Source organism: Oncorhynchus mykiss, chromosome 19 (genome assembly GCF_013265735.2).
Source record: "Oncorhynchus mykiss isolate Arlee chromosome 19, USDA_OmykA_1.1, whole genome shotgun sequence".
Classification (NCBI taxonomy): Eukaryota; Metazoa; Chordata; class Actinopteri; order Salmoniformes; family Salmonidae; genus Oncorhynchus; species Oncorhynchus mykiss.
In genome coordinates, this window is record NC_048583.1 from 43,159,398 (window position 1) to 43,175,100 (window position 15,703).

The following is a 15,703-nucleotide window of genomic DNA, read 5'->3' on the forward strand; positions in this document are numbered from 1 at the left end:
CTTGGGCTCACATGGTTGTTTCCTACCTGAAGAGAATCTACTCATCCCAAGGTCAAGAGGGGATGGGATGTCCTCTGAAGAATCGTTTTTGTTTACATGAAGAGAGAGAAAAAAACAAACCAAAAAGGTTGAATTTAGTTCAAAGTTGGAATTTATTTGACATTCTCTTACTGTTGAGATTTGAATGCATGAAGCTTTTAAAAGTTAATATTTTGTGAACAAACTGAGTAAACAATCTGCTACACTAGTAAATTAGAACATTTAAATCTTTACAAACTGTGTTTGATGTGTTTTGTCCCTCTGGCTTTGGGCCAGTCATAGTATTATTTTTCAAATGATAGAAATATTGAGTTCATATTTTCCATATAACAATATCAGTTTGACAGTATTTTGGGAAGATCTACATCCTGTCTTGCCTGGCTGAGATGGTGTTAATCCGTGACAAGGACTGACGAGTTGTGCGTTCCGAGATGCTGTTCTGCACACCACTTATGAGCGCCATTATTTGCCTGTTTGTGGCCCACCTGTTAGCTTGCACAATTCTTGCCATTCTCCAGTTGGTCGCACCATTCTCTGTAAACCCTAGACAATGTCGTGCATGAAAACCCCAGGAGGCTAGCCGTTTCTGAGATACTGGAATAGGTGCGCCTGGCACCGACGAGCATACCACGCTCAAAGTCGCTGAGGTCACTCGTTTTGCCCATTCTAACGTTCAATCGAACAGTAACTGAATGCCTCAATGCCTGTCTGCTTTTTTTTATAACAGGCCACGTGACTCACTGTCTGAAGGCGCAAACCATTTTTGTGAACGGGGTGTATATTTCCACACTATGAGGTTGGAATAATACTGTGAAAATGATAATGCCCTTTTAGTGTAAGAGCTGAAATGTCAGCCTGTTTAGCTGGGATGGAGTTTCAGCCTGCCTGGTGACATCACCAGGCTGTAAATTAGATAATACATAGACCATAAGAAAGAGTTCCAAACCTCACAGCGAATAACTGGCAGTCCTAGCAAAATTCTTGCTTGAGAAATTGCTCTTCGCTAAGAACCTATTTTTGTTTATTTTTGACCATTGAAAACAATCACAGTAAGGTACTTCATCGTTACCTGCATTGGACCTTTAAGATTGTGACCTGAATGTTGGCAGTGTCCCATTAATATGGGAGATCTCTTGCTCCAGCGAGGCACTGTCTGTCAGGGAGAAAATGTGTGTGGCTGGCTGAGGCATGAATGAATTATTCATTCAGATTGCAGGGAGGGAACGTTCATGCGTGATAGGGCACAGTCAGGGGTTCTGTGTGTGTACAATGCAGTCTAGAGCAGTGGTTCTCAAATGTGGGGGTCCCCCCCCAAAAAAAAAAGTTAATAGTAGAATGCACAAGGTGCCATTTCAAAATTCGGTAGTGCATAATCAGTTCCTCTTTTCATGTTAGTCATTGCATACCTTGAGAGCTATTTAGAACTTGTTAGAAATAGCCCATGTCAGCAAAAAACATTTATTTTGTATTTGTTGCCCATAGATGTTCAAATATCACATGAGTACACATTAGACATGGGAACATTTATAGAATTGCAAGAAAGTTAGCTCAAACTGCAACATTTTCTGACAAAATGTGAAGAATTTCAGGAAATAAGCTTTAAACCTGCAAAATGATCTCCACCAACAAGAGGGATGTGAACCGTTTGTGTCATGAATAGTGATTGTACCCATAGAAATGGACGTAGCGCATGTGCAGGTAGGGCACAGGATGTTTCCCAGTGCTCGAAGCGGGGCCCCAATTGAAAAAGTTTGGAAACCCCTGGTCTAGAAGACCAGCTAACGGACTCCTGTCACCACTAAAACATCCAGTTATATATCTCACTGGAATGACACACTGTCAACGTCTGACACTTTAGCCTAACTACAATAAATCAGATGTTTTCTCTAGCAGGTTCTTCCAGGGAAGTAATTTCTGTATCTCATTACAATCCATCACTGAAAGAGTTATAAACACAAGTTAATATGAGTAGAATAAATACCTTAGTGCTTCAGTTCCTGGATCTACCTTGAAACCTGTTCAGGAGTTGGACTGCGCCGCTCGAACAGAGATTCCCTCTGTGGCAACAAACACACCCGCTGAGGAGAAATGGGTCAGTAGTTTTTAAAAAAAAAGTAGGCTACTATTCATTCTGTATTTTAATTTCATAAAGAGTTCTGGGCAGATAAGGTGGGGGAGGTACTACTGGGATCTACTTTCAGATAAGACCAGAGTTATGTTTTGGCTTCCCCAGTGCCTTCATACTTTTTGAAATCGTTCTCCATCATTTTTTACACTGAACATTACCAACATCACCCCCACTTAACAAACTGTGACTTCAACTGCGATTCCTTAAAGCACTTGCACCATACTTCTTAAAACACATTTCACATTCCATACCTACCTACATTATGTACATGTACATTCGGCTAACTATACATTCAGCTAGCTGTACCTTCGGCTATCTATACATTCGGCTAGCTATGCAGTCAGTACATTTGGCAAGCTATGCATTCAGTACATTTGGCAAGCTATGCATTCAGTACATTTGGCAAGCTATGCATTCAGTACATTCGGCAAGCTATGCATTCAGTACATTCGGCTAGCTATACATTCAGTATATTCGGCTAGCTATACATTCAGCTATAACTTACACTAACAGGAGCAATTTCATAAGAGAACAGTCACCAGTATTCTCTTGTGCTGTATGAGAGCTATCAAAGTCTTGCCATCTCTCCCTGGTCTGAACACAAAACATTACCTCATGTATGGATTTCCCCTGTTAAAGATAGGCTGGGTGTTCAGGAGAGCAGCAACCATGGCAGTCCTCTGTGCTCCCATGATATGATGAAATGTGTCAGGTTGGCAGCGATTCATTAGTTAAGCCTTGTTAGCCGATTGCAGTGCTGTCAGGTAGACTATCCACCCAGTGAGGCTTCCATTAGACTTAATTGATTATGTGCAGCAGGATCCCTGGGCGTCAGTACAGTGCACTGCAGACAGCCAGCACAGTACCCCAAAAAATAAAGCATTTGCTGAATGGGAAAATAGGTACGATAATCACTCAATGTTACACCATTTATTTTCAACAAATCTAGTCAAATACCAGTTGCTTGTTTATTTCAGTTTCAAGTGTCACAAAGCCGTACAGGTGATTTCTGGTTACAATATTTCTTGTTATTCCACCTTAGATAAAATCTCAGTGACATCATCACATCTTTGCACTAAGGAACAAAAACACAATTGCAGAGAGAAAAAGGATATAAAAAAACTCCTGTGATTTACAGTTAAGGATGTCTTGAAGCCCAAAATGGGCTAGGAGTTCTCACAGTGTACCAGCATGCAACAGAGAAGATACAGAAAATGTTATTCTAATTAGTGTGGCTGCAAGCAGAGGTCTTTGTTTATGGTCTTATAAATGTATAGTCCCCTAGTGCACAGATCCTCAGTATGGGATTTGTATTAAGGTTTCTTTGTGGACAATCAAAGGAGGAAATGTTTATTGCTCGTCGTTTATTCTTTGAATTGTCCGTCTGTGTGTGGCAGAGGTATTTCAGATGAGTGCACACTGCCCAATTTGGACTCTTGGTTGGTATGTAGACTGGCAGTGTGCCCTCCATGTCCTCAGCACACTGTTTGATAACTGTATTCATTGATTTTAGCTCTACATTTGATCCATTGTTGTATTTTGTAGATCTCTTAATGTAGCTGAAGCTCCAATAAACTCACAGGCATCTGACCCATGACATAAGTCAGCTAAATCAACACAACAGATTAATTGGGAGAGAGGTGAGGAGAGTTTATTTCTAAATCAATAGGAAGTCCTACATAGTGATAAATGGTCATATAATATTTTGGTACAAGACAACAACCTCTATGTTAAAATGAAAGAGGCTCAAGGAATCCCAACCAATCAATGTGCTCCGAGGCACTATTTTTTTTTTAAATGGTGCAGACTCCAATTTCTCAAGTGCTCTGGCCTAAATGTCATTTAAAAATGAAGATGAGAATATTGTAAACAAATCTCTTTGCACCTTTAATAAAAATGGTAAATATTAAATAGAGCTAGACAACCACAATAAGGCTATGTGTTAAGATAATAAGAATAATGTTATTTATACTGTACGAAGGCAAAAATATCAGACCATGTCAATATAAAAAAGTAACTGCTGCCTTCAAAATATCTCTCTTTCCCCCCAAATAATGTCAAACCATATCAGCTGCAACTTCATCCTTCGCACTTAGTTGCAGTCATTTTATGAGAGTGTGAGATTTTGTCTTGAGTGACCCCAGAATTTAAAAATTCTGTTGACCACACTGACTACTTTCTCTTACTATCCTAAAACATATCACACTTTTCATGCTTTGAAAGGTTTAAATAGACTACTGTACACTGAATGACCCAATATTCAATCACACGCATCATCTCCATAGCAGAACACACAAACACAGGGTAAGGTGTTGATAGCTCAATTTACCATCTATTTGGGATCGAGTAGATGGATTGTACAGTGTATTTTCCTAGTGAAATTGAAAAAACGATTCACCCAGTAATACTTGTTTTCTTTATCACTGTCTATTAAAATGTTCCTAAAAGGCACAAGGTAAGTGGATTGCAAACTAGTCACTACAAAAGCAGTTACTGTCCAGCAGGGCTAACAGTTAAAGGTTCAATGTATTTACACACTTACAGTACAACATGGAGACACAGATTGCACATAATCCTCACAATAATTGTCATTCTTAATAACTGATTGACAACATGGATATCTGCTATGATATTTCCAATTGCAGCACTTTACATGTTAAGAAATAAGCTAAATGTAATATTGCATATTAACAAAACCCTACAGAACATCTTTAAAAACATGATCAATGCCTGTTTGACCCTTAAATGCTGTCTGAACCAATTATATTGTAGAATGGACTACACTACCAAGCTTCTGGCTTTACAAAAAGCCTGGTAACAACAAATAACCACAGGGCTGATGAATGGCCCATGCCACATTTTTGGAGAGAAATTCTTGTGAATAGGCCAACCAGTTAGACAAGATAATTTAAATGGATTTGGCTGTGTAAAACAACTGTTTGATATCCCCAAAGTTGAGCATTGTGAGAACTTAGAATTATAGGCTTTGAACTTACATCTAGTCAAAAATCTGTTATTGACATGGCCATTCTCTGTACAGTATACCTCACGTTTGTTGAATGCAAAATACCCTAAATAAATTGCTTACACAGTACAAACCTATTTCGAATCTGAACACAAAAGCCCATTCCCCGGAACTAACCTTTAGTTGGACAGAACCCTACCATTCTACGGTCTTGTTTTGCAGGATGATTTTATGAAGTGAAATCTTCCTCACACTCGAATCTGATATCCATTCATGTCTGGAGGGGACTTCGGATCAAGAACTTTCTTCTCTCCTGATGGACTGTACACCCCCCCAAAAAGAAAAAAAAGATATGACTTCTCATGACAGATTACAACAAAGATTACTGTTCAGAGAATCCTCTTGGACTACGTCATAGGACATCTAGCCTCTAGTGCTTGTTCAGATCAGTGCAGAGCCCTCTCCACTACAGCTAGCACCTTGTTTATTGACCTAATGAATATTTACTGTGTTGTCAGAGAGACTATAGTGAGACTAAGCATCTCCTGATATCTGACTATAGTGCACAATCAGTATTACCGTCTCTCGATGCGGCTGTTCCTGCGCATGGGGCTGCCCGGGTTACGGTGGGGCGAGCCCATGTTACACTTCCTGTCTTTGGTGGGTGAAGTGGGCGCAGCCTTCCCAATCTGAAAGACAATCACTCAGTTCTGTTTACCTCACATTAGCAACAAGGGGAAACACAAACGAGGTACACAAACAGTTCTGGTCATATCCTCTGTACAGACTAAGGAAAAGTGCAGTTCAAGTAAGACTCCAATTACTAAACGTTTGTCTTTCAAAATACAGCACATCAATAAATGCAGAGTAGCGAGGTGGAAGCAAAGTCAGTAGCAAACAAACACTCCGATCATCAGCTTTCAATTACTTAGAGTAGTACTAAGGTGAGCTGCTCGGTGAGAGGCCCTAACATGCTGGAGGCACAGTGTTGACGGTGATGATGGTAAAATCCTCTGCATCGTTAATGTGATTGTGGGTCTTGTGAATGGGAGAGATCCCGCTCCCTAAAAATATCAGCCATTGATTGATAGAGGCAATCATACATGGCGCACAACCGAGCAGAGCAAAGCCATCCCATTAGTTTTATTATACACAGGGCCCTGCGTTAAGGATCCTTTCATTACTGTTTGGGATGATAGCGCATGAGGTCATCATTTGAGGATTATAGCTAGTGAAATGGAAGGTCAACTCCATGTCATCATGCATGATGAGACAGAGGGTCAAAAGGAGTCAGAATCTCAGCGATTAACAGGGGCTTTCCATCTGCTCAGAAAGGATTCACATTAAAATTACCCTGGTGCTTCCCCATCACATGAATCAAAAACATGGAGCTCAGATGTATCCCAATTTCATTTGACACAAATCTAAATTCCATACTGGTACTGTGGAAGTCTACAAACTAGGAGTTCAGTGCCTGTTGGACCTAATGCAATCACTAGAATCCTAGGAAGCTGACAGGTCTGTTTCATGGATCCCTAACATGGTTTGGCTCATGGACATTTTTCCATCTCAGTCCTCAGATGTGTGCACATGTCCTGCCTTAGTTCTGTACATCCCATCACATTCCTGCACTCTAACACATGGTCTCTGTGTCCCTGGGTCCTTTACCTTCATCCTCATGTCCCGAGTGTGTCTCTCCAGCTCTCTCCTCATTTCCTCCTTGGTCAGCTTATCCACATCTAGTATGGAGTGTTTCCAGTCTATCTGCTCCACACTGTGGGGGTCATGGGACACATACTGGCCAATCTTCACCTTCCTCAGGGTATGCCAGTAACCCATGTAGGCCCCCTCAAACTCCTGCACCAGGTCAGCCAGTGTTCGGAACTCCAGGGGTTTGAACATGAGGTCCATCCGCCGACTGATGCCCAGTGCCCCGAAGCGGCCCCCGCTGTGCACCCCCAGCACGATGTGGCAGAAGTGGTTCCCTGAGAACTGCGTTTTAAAGCTGAGGGGGAAGCGCTCCACACCCGACATGCTGTTGGTAAGGTAACTGGGACAGGCAAGGTCAAGGACATTGAAAAACCTTATCACTGACCCTGGTTGCATGCTCCAACTGGAGTGCCCCTTTACATGGTAACATAAACCACAATTGTTTAAGCTCCACTAATCTGTTTTTAAGACAAGAATACATTAGTCTGCATACAGTATTCTCAGACTGAGCACACTAGTCAGTTCTAATCACATAATACTTGGATGTCCTGATTGTGCCCATAAAGCTTTGTCTCTAAATCCCTGTTACCACACTGAGGCATCACTCCATGTTATTTTTTTAGCTTCCCACAAGCACTCATTTGGAAAACAACATTTCCAGGTCATCATTTATCACCCCATTGACAAATCTTGTGCTGCTGAGTGTGGTAGATGAGAAATAAAATGATGTGCAGGTAACAGTGGCATAAGAAAGTAATTACAGTTTTCACGTGGAACACCTAAGCTATTTAAAGGAAAGGATACATCCCAAGGATCACAGCCTCCAGACACTTGATTGGCAGTGACTCCCGGGTCATCTCCTTGGCGATGTCCATCAACCTACACAGAATATGAGGGTTAGAATACACCTGAAGGCAAGGCAACAAAATGGTCTACTCTAAAAGGTAGAAATTATAAACATGGATTCTAAAAGGCCTGAAAGACACTTGTACATATTACAGGTTATCTTTGTGTATGCAAAGGGAAAATGACTAACTCCTTTAGGAAAAATAAATACATTTGATTATTAAAACTGGCATTTTGCATGAGACATTGAAATAAAACCATCTGGTGCTAAATGTCAAGAACCGAGTAAGCAAAATGCATTAGAAGCTTCTGCCGGGGAAACAGATCCTATTAGGCTATGATAACAGTTCCTGGTCGCAAAGCCCTTGGGTGCAACAGACATACAGCCGATTCAGATATCCAATTCCTTCAGCTTCTGTCATGATCAGCATAATATGAAAGCAAATCGGTAAACATGCATAGCTACTTCCTCTGTCTGCTGCCACTGTGGCCTCTGCGGCCCCAGGAAAAGCTATTTCACCAAACCCTGAGATTCTCTCTGGCAGGTAGCTGCCATGTTGCTTACTGTCTGACATTTACAATATCCCTACAAGGCCATGATCCCCTCAGGATAATCTAAGAGCTAAGCTAAAATAAAAGATTAGGAAACAGGAATGGGATAGAAGAAACTGTGAAACTTACGCAGTAAGAGGCCTGCTCTTCTTGATTTCAAAAAACTGTGTTCCCGTGTGATTGTACCTGTAGGATATTGTTAAGTAAACTGTACCAAAATATAAATGCAACATGCAACAATTTCAAAGATTTTACTGAGTTACAGTTCTTATGAGGAAATCAGTCAATTGAAATAAATGCATTAGGGCATAATATACTAATTGTACATGACTAGGAATACAGATATGAGTCTGTTCGTCACAGATACCTTTAAAAGAAATGGGCCTCAGATCTCATCACGGTATTTCTGTGCATTCAAATTGCCATCGATAAAATGCAATTGTGTCCGTAACCTATGCCTGCCCATACCATAACCCTACCCCCACCATGGGGCACTGTTCACAACATTGACATCAGCAAACCGCTCCCCCAAATGACACCATACACGTGGTCTGCGGTTGTAAGGCCAGTTGGACATACTGCCAAATTCTCTAAAATGACGTTGGAGGCGGCTTATGGTAGAGAAATTAACATTAAATTCTCAGGTGGACATTCCTGCAGTCAGCATGCCAACTGCACGCTCCCTCAAAAATGGAGACATCTGTGGCATTGTATTGTGTGACAAATCTCCACATTTTTCAGTGCCCTTTTATTATCCCCTGCACAAGGGGCACCTGTGTAATGATAATGCTGTTTAAATAGCTTCTTTATATGCCACAGCTGTCAGATGGATGGATTATTTTGGCAAAGGAGAAATACTCACTAAGTGGGATGTTAAAAAATTTGTGAGAAATGAGCTTTTATGAGTATGGAATATTTCTGGGATCTTTTATTTCAGCTCATGAAACATGGGACCAACACTTTACATGTTGGTTTTATATTTTTGTCCAGTGTACATACAAATGCAGAGGGAGTGAAACAATATGGGAAATGTCCAAACAGACCCTCTGGGTTGTGCACTGAACGTATTCTCATGGGGAATGAACCCCGTTAAGTGCTTTCTGATATTCATAGTTCCTCGTTTGTGAATTATGGATGAGCTCCTTGAACTGAGAGATACTAATGTTTATGCTCAAAATAGATTATAGTCTAAACATGGTCTACATTCTGAGATGTGACATATGACACATATTGTCATAAAATAATGAGTAAGAGTAAATAATAGTAAACTATATATATATATATATATATATATATATATATATATATATATATATATATATATATATATATATATATAAATGCCATTTAGCAGACACTTTTATCCAAAGCGACTCAGTCATGCTTGCATACATTTTACATATGGGTGGTCCCGGGAATCATACTCACTACCCTGGTGTTACAAGCGCCATGCTCTACCAACTGAGCTACAAAGGACCTCAGTGAGTTACCAATCACCATAATCTTCTTCAGTACATCTACTGTGTGACCCAGTTTCCATTTGCATGAAATCAGCTTGTGCCTATATCTATGAATTATTTATAAATACATAGAGTGCATGGCTAACACATACTTCAGGAGACATATCTTGAATTCCAACCCAGAGCATAGTGTGTTAGCATCAGGCATGGAATTTAACATATCTACACATTTATTAATGTATAATCAACCTACTGTACATTTTGTTGACGTACCTAAACTGTTATCTAGACTGACAGGTTGGGATAAACAATCATACAGAGACTGACAATGACCAACAACAGCTCCAATGAACAGTCACAGCTTTATCTAGGCTACCTGGGCTATTCATCATTGGTCCAGAGCTTGGCAATAGTGACCAAGCAGTTCTACCATTCCAGGCAAAGGATACTGCAAGTCCCTGATGTATTTCTGTATGGCTTCCAGGCGCTGTGGGATACTGGTGGTTGGCTGGTATGTAGGCACACTCGGTGTAGGAATCTATGGGGGAGAGGCAAAGCACAACAAGAAGCATTAGTATCACACAATCCCTATATTCACAGAGCTGGAGAATGTCCTGTTGTTTAACTTAACAACAATCCTTTATGGGCATGGTCATTATCTTAATTGTTCCATATAGCAAGTCTCACAATGCTACATTAATTGAATATATAATGGAATTCCTTATGAGCACAGAGGCAGCATTTAACCTCATCTGGACAGCACAGCACTTGTACATCTGGTGGCATGTTATGACTGCATGTGTATCTGTGTGGTTTGAAATGCTGCATATTTTGACAGCTTCATCCACTTGTTATCTGAGGAGACGTAACTGAGTCAGTTAAACATTCTGCATAGTGGGTTATCTTCACTCCATCTCTAGTGTGAATCGAATTAAGCATGTAGCATCATATACTAGGCCTATGCTATGGGACAATATATCCTCCTGAATAGTTTACTGCATGTTTATCTTGAATGATAGTTTACGGTAAATAAATGTGACTAGGACACATTGAACGCTATATACTAGCGGGAGGAAAAGCTGATTATTTTTTACTTTCACATTGTTGAAATAGACTGAGTGTAGTCTGTAGAGCTGTCAAACTGAAAACAACAGAGTAAGGTGTCTAGGTGAGGACTTCACTTGCTCTTACCTTGGGCAGATCACTGGCTCCCCGGATGCGTGTCCCTATGGCCTCCCCATTAGGGTGAATCCGAGCCACATGCCTCCACATCTGCTCCCAAGTCTCCTCATCCACCGGTAGGCCTCCCCTGTTTACGAAGAAGGGCACCCCTCCGTCCCGCAAATCCTCTTCACCTTCATCCTCATCTCTCTCCTCCACCCCCACACACCCCACTGTGGTCCTTAGCATCCCCCCACACAAGGGACCCCAGTCCTGGAACCTGGCACAGATGGTTTACAGCCTATGTGCCCTGCCCTTTAACTGTCAATCTGATTGCAGTTTCTCAGCAAGTAACACTCCCACAGCAGCTGAGAAACATGAGCAATTCATGACACGCTGGATATGTAGAACTTTGCAAAACTGCAGGCTGTATCAGTCTCCAAATTAAAATACTGTACCTCTTATGAACAAAATGGCACACAATCATATGTTCCACCCAAATGCGGAGTTAAAGCTACAGTAGTTGTTACAATTGTCCACTTATGTCAGATGAGTTCAATTATATATATATTTTTTTTTTGCAAAAGCAGGGATTAAAGGGAATTATAGTTAGCCTACATCAAGTCATGTCTGAACGATAATGTTATTGGCACTTTAGAAACATCACAATGCAGGTTAAGTCAAGTAAATCATTGAAATACTGAAACTAGACAATATATTATTAAAACTAGAAAATGCGTGAATTTTTAGGCATCATGAAAATAAGACTTCAACAATGAAGTTGAACTAAGCACATTGGGAAATTATGAATACACATAATGCCTACAACATAAGGGGGAAAAATAGCATCTTCCAAAAGGGTATACAGACAACAAACAGTAGTTTGTATTAAAAAACCCCAATACCCGCCGGCACCGTTATCCCAGAGGTCATTCGGTCTATATCCACAACGCCGGGATAGATTGGATACGATCACATTTCTTCGACACTCCGTTTAGTTACTGCCCGCATTCCAGTCTAGTCCATTTTACGACACAATATTGTTCGTTTCAGTCCAAATCAATCCAGTTTGAACGCCCATGGCTACAGAGTAGCGAGAGCTAATCTCATGCCTGCTACAATATTGCGCCGCTCAGACACTCCCAGATCTATAGCAGCTGGGCATGCGTAGACGGGTTCAACGAGCTTCACATTTCCTCCGCTGTAACAGACAACAAGTCAGTCAAGAACGAACACTTATTTTCAATGACGATTTAGGAACAGTTGATTAACTGCCTTGTTCAGGGGCAGAACGACAGATCTTTACCTTGTCAACGCGTGGATTAGATCTTGCAACCTTTCGGTTACTAGTCCAACGCTCTAACCACTAGGTAGCCTATGAAATGCAGCACAATTTAAAGGTTTATAATAAATGCACCCTCCATGACTAATGACGTATAGCCTACCTCTTCACACTATGATAGAAAAAAATACTGGATACATTCGACTATTCTTCCATTAATTTATTTCAATTTTCACACCTTGACAGAATGCATTTGTACTTTTATGGAACAAAGTGAAAAACAGTTTTGGGAATAGTAAGAAATACACCAGTCATTAAATTTGCAAAATTATTACTCTGTCATCCATTTCTGTTAAAAATGTAGAGCATAAACTTAAGTCCTTTAACAATATACAATGAGCAGGTAAACAAATCAAAACCTCCTCGACAAAAGCCACAGTCCAACTAGAATTTCAATTCCATCAACTGAATATTAGAATCTTGGAGCACCATAGTCATCAGGCATTCTTTCAATGTTGAACCTGTGAAAAATATTACGGTTAGACATGGTTTAAAGATCATGGTATAAGACATTTTATATGAGAGAGAGATAAACTAGCGATGAAACAGTGATAACCACAAATGACCAATTGAACACTGATAATCTGATGTTAATTCTGACCTATGGTTGGAGATGTACATGATGGGTACTCCTGGGATCTTTCTGATCCTTCTCTTCAGGTCCCTGTCCACAGTTGCCAGGATGTAGCACTTATGCTGTGAAAGATACATGATTGAATTGGTGTTCTTCTCTGGTATAAAACCACAGTGCTCTAATGACTAAAAAGTTTCCCTAATGTAATACATTGTCAATTTAGTAGATTAAACTACATTACCTGGGTTACCCTTTGAACTAAGCAGTCATCAGCGTATGTTCCTTTGTGGGTGCATGGCAGTCGTTCGAACCGAGGATCCTTGGCTATCCTACAGAGGCAGAAAATGCATCCGTCATATACCTTCCCTATGGAACGTTGATAATACCCTCAGAACGTGTGTGTATGCGTCTGAATGTCTGTAGTGTATCTGGATGTTGGTCTTCACAACAGCTAGTTACCTCAGAGCTACTCTATACTTCATCCCCAGTTTCTCTATCTCAGCCATTACACAGTCTGTGATGCATGGGATACCTTGAACAAGCAAGAGTATAATTTAAAAATACACCGGGTTATTCCTTAGTTACATTAACTGAGTTCACACTGAATAAACTTTGCCAGATACTCACACTTGGCATACAGGCAGTCCATCATTGACTGAACTATGTCCAGTTTAGCCTTGATGGAGAAGTTAATGAAATTGGTGTCGACCAGGATGTGATAAGGGGGACCAAGCTGAGTGTTGTACTGGAAGAACAGGCACGATGGATATTTTGGACTGCAGGTAGGAAAATAAATGTGTGAACACACAGTAAGAAGGTATCGACCTATAATCAATCATTTGTCCATAATATACTGAATATTAGTTAAGAGTTATGGGTGCATTTGTTTGTTCTGATATTTGTGAAGTAGTCTGGGTACCAGTCTTTTTAGCTAACATTCCACTCCTTGCATTTGCCAAAGAGACTGGCCTTTTGGCATCCATTGCTCAAAGTAGCTAGAGAGAACTCCGCAATGAGAGAAATAATAAGGAAAATATTAGCCTACAAGAGTCTATCGAGCTGTGTTTTCTTCAGCTACATCCCATTAACGAGAGAAAAGAAACGCAAAACCGGCACCTGTCGTCATTCATCGCACATATGCTGATCACCATGACTTGGGAGTACAGACAGGCTACTTTAGAAAACTTTCTGAATGGATATTGAGAGAATTCAAACTCACAGACAACGTAAAATGACCCACCAATCATAGCCACCAGAGCATCTGACACTCACAAATCATATTTCTTCCTAAAAACGTATTCATAACCTAGGTCCGCCTTCAAATCTTGGCTGTAGTCCATCAAAAAGTAGGCATATGCTACATTATACATAATGCTAAACTATAGTAAGCTAGGACTAATACACAGGCTAGCATACAAATGGTGGATTAATAGCCCAGCCAATGAATTAACTTTAACTTACAAGTCTTCACTGTTCCCTTCTTGCGCAATTGATGCATCTCCATATCACACAAGAACTTTGTGTGATGAAATCACATTGGCTGGTGGCAAAAATGAAATGAACGGGAATCCTCTATTCTCCATGTGCCCAATGTTTATGTTTACAAGGAAATGTATTACATCATAATGCCCAATGTTCCAATGTTTACAATCAAATGTATGAATTAAGTTAGAATGTTTTCCAAAGTGTAATCTGTATAAACGTGATTGGATGATAGCTGTGAGTTATCAAATCAGGATAAAATCCTCTGATCTCCTCGGGCTCATTAACGATAGAATGTTCCTATTTGATGATTGCTGAAAGGCCAGTCTCTTTGGCAAATGAAAGGAGTGGCAAGGAGTAGATTCTAATAGCTGAACAGAGATGGCAACCAGCCTACTTGTGAAGCTACTTACACTTCTTTTTCCTTTATTTCCGATGGATCCTTTTTCTTTGTCTCTTGTACTTTGGCACGATCTTTCTCGTTTCTAAAGAAACTCAGAGTCAATACCATGAGGACTCAACTGGAATATATCATGATAAAGTATGTCTTAGTCAAACTAAAGAAATGAGTGAGTCTAAGGAAGCTAGCTATCTGATATTTCTGACAATCCATGCCAACTTGTTAGCTTGACGTTTAGCTAATCCACAAAATTGACATGGTTTATCAGTCAAACTAGACGGTGTGAATGATTCATATTCGTGCTAGCTAACATCATTGGCAGAAACTCACATTCTCTGATCTTTCAAGCTTATCATTCTCTTCATTGATGCAAACTTCTTTGTCTTCCGTTTCCCCTAAAGTAAACATATGGAAATACAAGTCAGAAGTAAAGAATAGCGTTTGCTAAGTTTATGCAAAAATGCACACTTCAGTTAGCTCAAGTCAAGTGACTACTGTTAGCCAGCTAAGCTAGCAGAGCAAAAAAAGGCATACGAACTCCCATCAATTGAAATAGATTTTAAATTATTCCAACTGCCGAATCAAGAACCACGGTCTATATTTAAATGATGGCCTTGTATTTATCAATTATCGTACGACTTACCATGTTTTGTTTTTAAAAATACAACAGCTGACTTGTATAACTGCCTACAGCCCTCGTGTGACTGTGTCTAAACGTCATCAACAATCGACGTTTGTTTCCCTGCGCATCTCGGCTTCCGGTTGCCGCTAGCTAGTTAAATATAATAAATACATTCAAGGTAGGACTTTTATTCTTAAAATTAAAATAGATTTATCTGATGTATTTGAACGTAGCTATGCGTGAGCGGTGAATTATTACATGTATCACTGAATTTGGCTTTGGAATACCACATTTCGATTTTGAGTTGACATTGACGGCTTAACGTACATCGTAGGTAGCTAACGTAGGCTACAGTATCAGCAACAAGCTAGCTAGTTAGTCTGTACTTGTCCTGAAGGAATTTATGTTGTAGCTAGCTGACT

General features: G+C 40.2%; 3 protein-coding genes across 5 annotated transcripts in view; 1 reads left to right on the forward strand and 2 right to left on the reverse strand.

The window, feature by feature from the left end:
• Positions 1-3,100: 3,100 nt before the first annotated feature.
• LOC110497929 (tubulinyl-Tyr carboxypeptidase 1) lies at positions 3,101-12,051 on the reverse strand. Of its 2 annotated transcripts, XM_021574405.2 has the most exons (8): positions 11,767-12,051; positions 10,892-11,141; positions 10,150-10,238; positions 8,370-8,426; positions 7,647-7,721; positions 6,801-7,182; positions 5,712-5,821; positions 3,101-5,453 (listed from the first exon to the last, which is right to left on the reverse strand). In XM_021574405.2, the coding sequence occupies exons 2-8, from the start codon at positions 11,108-11,110 to the stop codon at positions 5,381-5,383; spliced, it is 1,005 nt and encodes a 334-aa protein (XP_021430080.2). In that variant the 5' UTR covers positions 11,111-11,141; positions 11,767-12,051; the 3' UTR covers positions 3,101-5,380. The 2 variants fall into 2 exon arrangements, with proteins under 2 accessions (XP_021430080.2, XP_021430079.2); XM_021574404.2 differs by having other exon boundaries at positions 10,892-12,050.
• Positions 12,052-12,345: 294 nt separating this feature from the next.
• LOC110497930 (rRNA-processing protein FCF1 homolog) lies at positions 12,346-15,458 on the reverse strand. Its single transcript, XM_021574406.2, has 8 exons — positions 15,303-15,458; positions 14,990-15,054; positions 14,673-14,744; positions 13,405-13,553; positions 13,237-13,309; positions 13,019-13,106; positions 12,805-12,899; positions 12,346-12,664 (listed from the first exon to the last, which is right to left on the reverse strand). Exons 1-8 carry the CDS (start codon positions 15,303-15,305, stop codon positions 12,616-12,618), a joined length of 594 nt encoding a protein of 197 aa, XP_021430081.1. The 5' UTR covers positions 15,306-15,458; the 3' UTR covers positions 12,346-12,615.
• LOC110498360 (apoptosis-resistant E3 ubiquitin protein ligase 1) overlaps positions 15,381-15,703 on the forward strand; it is a 35,588-nt gene continuing 35,265 nt past the window's right edge. The window contains exon 1 of one of the 2 annotated variants that reach the window (XM_036954881.1): positions 15,381-15,459. The gene's annotated coding sequence lies outside the window, so the exon portion shown is untranslated. The remainder of the gene's footprint in view (positions 15,460-15,703) is intronic. The other variant, XM_036954880.1, reaches the window with a different exon arrangement.

Excerpts from the sequence above, each read along its gene's own strand:
- LOC110497929 (XM_021574405.2), bottom strand. The coding sequence starts at position 11,110 with ATGCTAAGGACCACAGTGGGGTGTGTGGGGGTGGAGGAGAGAGATGAG. Across the intron at positions 7,722-8,369 it reads AAGAGCAGGCCTCTTACTGC|GTTGATGGACATCGCCAAGG; the intron begins GTAAGTTTCACA and ends TATTCTGTGTAG. Across the intron at positions 7,183-7,646 it reads GAGGCTGTGATCCTTGGGAT|TTACCTTACCAACAGCATGT; the intron begins GTATCCTTTCCT and ends TGCCTGTCCCAG.
- LOC110497930 (XM_021574406.2), bottom strand. Across the intron at positions 13,554-14,672 it reads GAAATAAAGGAAAAAGAAGT|TCCAAAATATCCATCGTGCC; the intron begins GTAAGTAGCTTC and ends TCCTACCTGCAG. Across the intron at positions 13,107-13,236 it reads AAGTATAGAGTAGCTCTGAG|GATAGCCAAGGATCCTCGGT; the intron begins GTAACTAGCTGT and ends CTGCCTCTGTAG.